This window comes from Oncorhynchus gorbuscha, linkage group LG01 (genome assembly GCF_021184085.1).
Source record: "Oncorhynchus gorbuscha isolate QuinsamMale2020 ecotype Even-year linkage group LG01, OgorEven_v1.0, whole genome shotgun sequence".
Classification (NCBI taxonomy): Eukaryota; Metazoa; Chordata; class Actinopteri; order Salmoniformes; family Salmonidae; genus Oncorhynchus; species Oncorhynchus gorbuscha.
In genome coordinates, this window is record NC_060173.1 from 104,711,503 (window position 1) to 104,719,682 (window position 8,180).

The window sequence follows — 8,180 nt, forward strand, 5'->3', positions numbered from 1 at the left end:
TTGCGCTAGTTAGAGAAGGCGCGTCCACGAAGGAATGGGCTGCGGGAGAAGTAGCTAGTGGCTGAGAGAAGCGATCATCGCAGTGAAGATGGCGAGAGGAATGCGGGGACTAAGGAGAGCGGTACTAGAATGTATAAAACAGTTACCGGTCACAGCCAGCCGAGAAACACCTAAAGGGATTGGCGTAAGGTAACTGCCGTTCATGGTTTATGTACAAATGTAAATCCTGAATATGGTCAAGTTACTGCTAGCATTATTAGCCCACCTACAGTTCGCATTTTTTTTTCTCGATTAAGCTAAAGTTCGCTAGCAGGTTGTTAGTTTAGTTTGCCTCAGCTGCTTTGTGTCCAGCCGGTCTATCTGCTTTTCTGTCTCAAATTAACTTTAGCAGACTACTTTAGCTAGCTTACTTAAGTTATCTAACACATTCGTATAACTAGCCAAACATGTCATTTTAGCAAACTGTTTTGACAACTAATTAGGGCTGCTGCCTGATTGCTAAATGTTAGCTATGGTAGGGGTACTGATGGGTACTCGGGACACAGTTATGAGAATACATCTTTAATCACACACTCTTTAATCGTTGGACGATAGTGGTCAGAGCATTGGACTAGAAACTGACGGGTTGTTAGATCAAATCACTGAGCTGACAAGGTAAGTCTGTCGTTCTGCCTCTGAATAAGGCTGTTCCTAGGCTGTCATTGTAAATAAGAGTTTGTTCTTAACTGACTTGCCTAGTTAAATAATAAAATCCAAGGTGTTTCCTTTGAAGCATTGGTATGTAAACGTTAGTTGAGGTTTGTACAAAGGTGATATTTTTATCTATGGCATGTTTACAATTAGAATGCTAGTTGGCTAGACTGTCTACTACCTCCGATATCAGTCAGTGCAGTGCCTCTGGCTGAAATGGTTAACATGTCAAAAGCATTCATCCACTTAGCTAAGTGGCTGAAGTTATTAGAGAAGTCTGGAAAACTTCCATGTATCCAGCTACCTGTGTTACGCAATCTGTCTTTGGACATTATCTGGGGCTTAACGCATGATAACACGGACAGTGTCCTTTTGCAAAATGGTACACGGAATCATATGGATATGTGTGCAACGAAAGTTTAACATTTACTTTCTGTTATAATTTCTGTCAAACCGTCTACGCATATAGTTTGACGCATGCGTTTGCTAAATCCAACGAATGCACCACACAGAACGCTCTGCAACAGCAACAGCAATGCAAAAAGTCAAATGCAGGGTTCCATCAGAAATTAATGGAGTTCTGGTTAACCCAAAATGCAATGACCCTGTCGGTGTGATCTAGGCATTAGGCACTGCCTAGAGTGATGAAACCAAACTCCTAGTTGCTAAACAGTTTACAATTGCACTGAGTCTTAGGAGTTCCCATTCAGAAACACTACTCCTGTGCTGTAGGTGAATTCAGTAGGTGCTCTTAATCTGACTATCAGTGTCTTGAAAACATAAACGGATTGAAGTTCATTGGAACTCACAATTTTGTATTCCTCACACCATGCAGTGCTACACCAAATAACATCACGACACAAAGTGACAATACCCAAGCTGGTGGTGATAACTACTGTAGTCCAATCAGTCATTCCCCCCCAATGCTGACCTCCAGGTACGTTGTGTCCCCGTGTGGCAATCACCAGCCAGGTGCAGCGGTGGCTAAGCTGCTGGCAGATGGCCATCATCTGTTTCTGTCAGGGTCACAACTGCCACCACAAGCATGTTCTCCACTAATGCGCCTCTCTCTCTGTCACTCACGCAGCTATTTCAACGCAGCTATTGCGTTGAAAGGAACTAACAGGCTTTCACCATAATCCTACCGGCTCCTACTATTCAGTTATTTGGGATTTACAGCATTTCATTTGAGTCAGTTGTCTGCTTCTTGTGTGTATTGGTGTGCATATAGTCTTTCATTGGAATTGAACCACTGTTTGAATAGTCCTAGGTGTGTGTTGAGAGGTTGTCCTCTGAGTCAGAGATTCAAAGGTATTTTCTGACTCACTCTTTGCAAGTGTTTTTTTTATTTTTTTTATTTTTACGCTGAAATAGTTGTCACTGGGGCAGCAGCAGGTGTGCTCACTGTGCAGAATTCAGTATTTTCACTTTACTGCTTACTGAACCGAAAATGTGAAACCTGGAGGACCCTGTGTCTTTCTCAGCTTCAAGCCTCTGTAGCTGACAAGCCTTTTCATTAGGCTAGTCATATAGAGATCAACACTAGTTAAGCAGGTGTAAATGGAGCATAATTCCCTTTGTTATGCACTGTTCTCTCTGTCTATACTGACCTTGAACGTAAGCATGAGAATAGCATACTATACACCTACTATTTGTTGGGGGTGGAGATACGCCGAATTCTGACCATGACTTAATTCCACCATCTTTTACGTGTGATGAAACGATGAATGAGGTCGAGCGACCTATCGGTTCCAAGTGGAACAACCTCTACTTCATTCTTTCAGATAGAAATAACCCCGTTCTCCATGTACTGTCATTTACAACTTGGGGTTTGTAAATGACAATTGTTTTACCTTTTTGTTGCTGAAAACAAATGTGGTACCAGTCATATGGCAGCAAACTGAAGCATATCAAGTAGAAGTCGACCGATTTTAATCGGAAGGGCCAAGGGCCAATTTTCAAGTTTTCATAACAATCGGAAATCTGTATTTTTGGGTGCTGATTTCCGATTTTTGTATTTTTTTTTTTTAATACCTTTTACTTAACTAGGCAAGTCTGTTAAGAACACATTCATATTTTCAATGACTGCCTAGGAACTGTGGGTTAACTGCCTTGTTCAGGGGCAAAGCGACAAATTTTCACCATGTCAGCTCAGGGGTTCCGATCTTGCAACTTCACAGTTAACTAGTCCAATGCTCAAACCATTGCACTCCACGAGTAGCCTGCCTGTTATGCGAATGCAGTAGAAGCCAAGATAAACTGCTAGCTAGCATTAAACGTATCTTGTAAAAAACAATCAATCATAATCACTAGTTAAAACTACTAATCCAGTTTAACAGGCAATATTAACCAGGTGAAATTGTGTCATTTCTCTTGCGTTCATTGCACGCAGAGTCAGGGTATATGCAACAGTTTGGGCCGCCTGGCTCATTGCAAACTAATTTGCCAGAATTTTACGTAATTATGACATGTATTGAAGGTTGTGCAATGTAATAAGAATATTTAGACTTAGGGATGCAACCCGTTAGATAAAATACCGAACGGTTCTGTATTTCACTGAAATAATAAACATATTGTTTTCAAAATTATAGTTTCTGGACTCGATCATATTAATGACCAAAGGCTCGTATTTCTGCGTGTTATGTTATAATTACGTCTGATTTGATTGAGCAGTCTGACTGAGCAGCAGCAGGCCCGACTCATTCATTCAAACAGCACTTTCGTGCGTTTTGCCAGCAGCTCTTCGCAAGCACAGCGCTGTTTATGCCTATCTTCGCAAGCCTATCAGCCCAATGGCTGGTGTAACCAATGTGAAATGGCTAGCTAGTTAGCTGGGTGTGCGCTAATACTGTTTCAAACGTCACTTGCTTTTAGATTTTGAGTAGTTATTCACCTTGCAGCGGCTTTTGTGGAGCGAGGGTGGTTGTTGTCGTTGTGTTCCTGGTTCGAGCCCAGGTAGGGTGAGGAGGGGGACGGAAGCTATACTGTTACACTGGCAATACTATAGTGCCTATAAGAACATCCAATAGTCAAAGGTATATGAAATACAAATGGTATAGAGAAATGGTCCTATAAATACTATATTAACTACAACCTAAAACCTCTTACCTTGGAATATTGAAGTCTCATGTTAAAAGGAACCACCAACTTTCATATGTTCTCATGTTCTGAGCAAGGAATTTAAACGTGAACTTTTTTTTTTTACATGGCACATATTGCACTTTTACTTCTCCAACACTTTGTTTTTGCATTATTTAAACCAAATGGAACATGCTTCATTATTTATTTGAAGCTAAATTTATTTTATTGATGTATTATATTAAGTTAAAATAAGTGTTCATTCAGTATTGTTGTAATTGTCGTTATTACAACAACAAAAAATATCGGCTTTTTTGGTCCTCCAATAATCTATATCGGCGTTGAAAAATCATAATCGGTCGACCTCTAATATCAACATCACTTTTCCCACAGTGAAGTTTATGAAATGCTGGCCTTATAACTTGATGAAATTTGGACACCCAAGCTATAGATTTCTTTAGCCATGCACAAATTATAGTATAGCGCCAAACCTACTGAGCTGATTTATGATTTTTAGAGTTTAAAAAAAATTAAATGCCCAGACTTTTCACTGTATTTTTTTTAGTTCTGCAAGTATAGCCAAAGTATGTTGTGGTTGACTTTGCATATTTCTGGTTACTGGTAGCTTGTGGAAAAGGAATTCAAAGCAGTTGATCTTAGGAACCAACACTACCTGTTTTCACCAGAAAATGTCCTGTTCCTTTTAACAGTTTTCTTTTACCCTGTGGATGTATTGGCCCCTTCACATGGTGGTTTTGTAAATAGCTGCAGTGTGAGAACATGAGCTCAGAGACCTGAGGCTCTGATGAACCATTGGCCCTGATGAACCATTGGCCACTTCCATTGATCTTGACATAGTTAGCTTTGATCTAACTTTATTAAAAGGGCACCCAGCAGCAGCCGAGTGTAACGTTTCTAATCCTGTACGTACACCGACGGGTTGGTTGTTCAGCTATCGGGAAGAGGTGTCCAGAGAATTCGGTCATGCAGCCAGTTCATACATAGGAATTAGATACTCAGAAATGATAGTGAATTTGATGCTGATATGTGTGTGGAAAACTGGCAAATGATCGACCCTTATGATGTTTTCTGACTCACCTCTCTCATTGTTTCGGAACAGATATCTCTCCTCATGTGGGATCCTGATGATGAGGGTGCCACCCCTCCTGGGGGCCATGCCCAGGTCCACAGTCATCGTGGCCCCCACCCGCTCCTTCTTCAACCTGGCTGACACCTTCAACAAGAGGAAGGAGTACTCTGAGAGACGCGTTATGGGGTCAGTCACTGTGCCTCCCTGAAATCAGACCTGCCTTTGTCTGGGTTCAAATACTGTTTCAAATCTTTCAAATAATTTGAACGTCTGCTTTAGGCTTGCCTGGAGTGCCAGTTGGTCATGGTTTAGGAGTTCTCTATTAGTTCTATTGCAACAGTTCAGTGGAGCACAGACAAAGTTGCCCATTTGAAATTATTTCAAATAATATTTAAACCCAAGTCTGCCTCATAGAAATTAATATAGATTCTCTGGTTTCTCATGTATTGTCTGTCCTGCTCCCACCAATGACTCTCATATATCCAGTGAAGGTCATAATCACTCAATGTTACACTATTAAAAGCAACCCATTCTGTGTCCTGGGCTATATTAAAAGCAACTCATTCTGTGTCCTGGGCTATTTGCCAGGCTTATGTAATGATTGGCTGGGAAATTGCAATAGTCTGACTGCGTTAGTCCCCGGGCAAGTTGAGACATGGGGGGCAGAGAATGTCAATCATCCCTGTTAAGTAACAGTCTTCTTCCGTTGATGACCTTCACCTACATTACAAATATAATTTAAGGTCAGAGTTTGGAGGACTATCTTCCCTCTGTAAGATGTTGACTCAGGCCTCCTCTCTCTCTCAGGTACTCTATGTTGGAGATGTATGAAGTGGTAGCTGGGGTGGAGAACTACCTTCACTTCGTTCCCTGGTGTAAGAAGTCTGACGTGGTGTTCCGGCGCTCGGGGTTCTGTAAGGCCAAGCTGACAGTTGGCTTCCCCCCGGTAGTGGAAAACTACACCTCGCTGGTCACCACAGTGCGCCCCCACCTGGTCAAGGTAAGGCACTGCAGTAGTGGCTGGTAACTCCCACCACTACTGTATATGCAGTGAGGGTACTTGGCTAGATCTAAGATAAGCAGCTGATGAAGTAGATGGACACTGGGTGTGTTCCTGTTTGTCTTAATTGCTGTTGCGTTGAATAGCTGATCAGATGTCACTGTCTGGAGAAGTGTTTAGCATCTCAGGAACTACATAACTATTATATAGCAATCTAATGAATATTGTAGTGGGCCTTTTTAATAAAGATGACCTGGAATGCAGCCACTGTGGTTATATCAGCAGTCTGACCGTGGCTGTGTTGACCCCCAGGCAGCCTGTTCAGATGGTAAGCTCTTCAACCACCTGGAGACGGTGTGGCGCTTCAGCCCTGGCCTTCCTGGCTACCCTCGCACCTGCACGGTTGACTTCTCTGTAAGTACCTCAACACACTGCACTGTGGGTATCTGGGTTAGTGTATTTTATGTGTGTCCATGTATGCGTCTACATAAGAGTTAGCTATGCATCTACTATCTTTGGCACTGTTTTCTTCTCTCAATGTTTTTTTTATTTTCTTCTCTCGCACACATGCATGTATACAGGATCATATGTCTAGATCACTTTCTCAACTACTCTCCATCTCTCCGGTCTCCAGATCTCCTTTGAATTCCGCTCCCTGCTGCATTCCCAGCTGGCCACGGTTTTCTTTGACGAGGTGGTGAAGCAGAACGTGTCGGCGTTTGAGAGGCGGGCCGGGAAACTGTACGGAGCACAGACCATGATCCCCAGAGAGCTCATGTTTCATGAGGTGCACCACACGTAGCGTGCCCCAACGGTTCATCCTCTCTACACACACACACACACACACACACACACACACACACACACACACACACACACACACACACACACAGTGTCAGCCATGGCAGGGAGGGGGGGAGAGAGGTTAAATGCCTGAACACTGCAGTGCCTTATCAGAAAACAACCAATGATTTTATACCCATTAACTGCTTGTGGCTAGATTCTGCCCCCCCCCAAAATACCATCCCCCCTGTACCACCATAGACCCCTACTGGTGCCACCTCGCCCCAAAGAAACCATCAGCACCTCTGGCCAGTAGGCACATCTGAGCTTAGTGCTTTCCCCATGTGGTGAGCACAGGGCTCATAATAGCCCGCTTGTGGAGATGTAAAAACTCTTCTACTAAGGCCTAAATAAAGTCTGTTTATAGTGAAAGGCTATGTGTAAGATACTATGGTAGCGAGATCAGGGGAAAGGGACTGGTGTTATGTCCTGATCAGGCCAACAGTTTGTGAAGGCCCATCCAAGATGTGACATGTGCATTACGTTATTGTAACTAACATTATAAACTGGGTGGTTCGAGCCCTGTATGCTGCTTTGGCAGTATGTTTTTTACTGCTCTAGTTACCTTGGTAACCAGTTTATAATTGTGATTAGGCACCTCTGGGGTCTGTGGAATTTGGCCACTATTTCACAGCTAAGGGCTGTATCCAGGCACTCTGCTTTGCGTGGTCCAATAGAACAGCCCATAACTGTGGTATATTGGCCATATACCACACCTCCTATGGCTTAAGTAGCCTAATGCTATGTTGTCATGTGGATAAGATGGAGGCTGGGGTATCAAAGGATCGGCTTGTACATTTTTGAATGAAGTGTGAGCACTTGAAGATCGACGTTTCCTAAAGGAATGTCGCAACACTGCCGAGCCTACCTACACATACCTGTTCAAGAGGTGCTGTGTTGCAACAATGTTACCGGGGACATTTCTGCTGCATCCCATATAGCACGTTCTCTAATGACCATGGGAGGCATGTTCAGTTATGGCACTTGTGCAATATTTGCTTAGGGAAAAAGTAGCTGCATTTAGAAAACTAGAGATATCCACTGTTTAAAAGGGCCCAGACTGGCTAGGCAGGGTAGTGTCATCCAATTTCCTATACAATATACCCGTAGGGCTCTGGTCAAAAGTAGTTTACTATGTGCACTAAAGGGAATAAATTAACATGTCAGTTGCTTGTCTGCCAGTCAGAATACTGTCACTGAGGTATCTTACCATAGAACCTTTTAAAGATGTCACTTATGTACACCCAGTGACCTTTGACCTGATCCTAGTGGAATCATATTTATATTTTATAACCTTAAGCATTCTACTCATAGATATTTATTAAGTTAACATGTACATAGTTTTAAGACCACAGATGAGTGCTGACTTAACTATAATTGTGTTTTGGGGGTGTTTCAATGAGCAAAGATGTAAACTATTTTTTATATTAAAGGTTTGTGTGTAGTTCTAGTTGCACAGTTAATGTAGACTCCAGAACA

The 8,180-nt window shown here is 42.5% G+C and overlaps 1 protein-coding gene across 1 annotated transcript; it reads left to right on the forward strand.

Annotated features, from left to right (window-relative positions):
• Positions 1 to 29: 29 nt before the first annotated feature.
• On the forward strand, positions 30 to 8,145 carry LOC124048227 (coenzyme Q-binding protein COQ10 homolog B, mitochondrial-like). Its single transcript, XM_046368810.1, has 6 exons — positions 30 to 189; positions 4,889 to 5,044; positions 5,666 to 5,858; positions 6,171 to 6,272; positions 6,493 to 6,685; positions 6,734 to 8,145. The coding sequence occupies exons 1-5, from the start codon at positions 89 to 91 to the stop codon at positions 6,658 to 6,660; spliced, it is 720 nt and encodes a 239-aa protein (XP_046224766.1). The 5' UTR covers positions 30 to 88; the 3' UTR covers positions 6,661 to 6,685; positions 6,734 to 8,145.
• Positions 8,146 to 8,180: the final 35 nt, after the last annotated feature.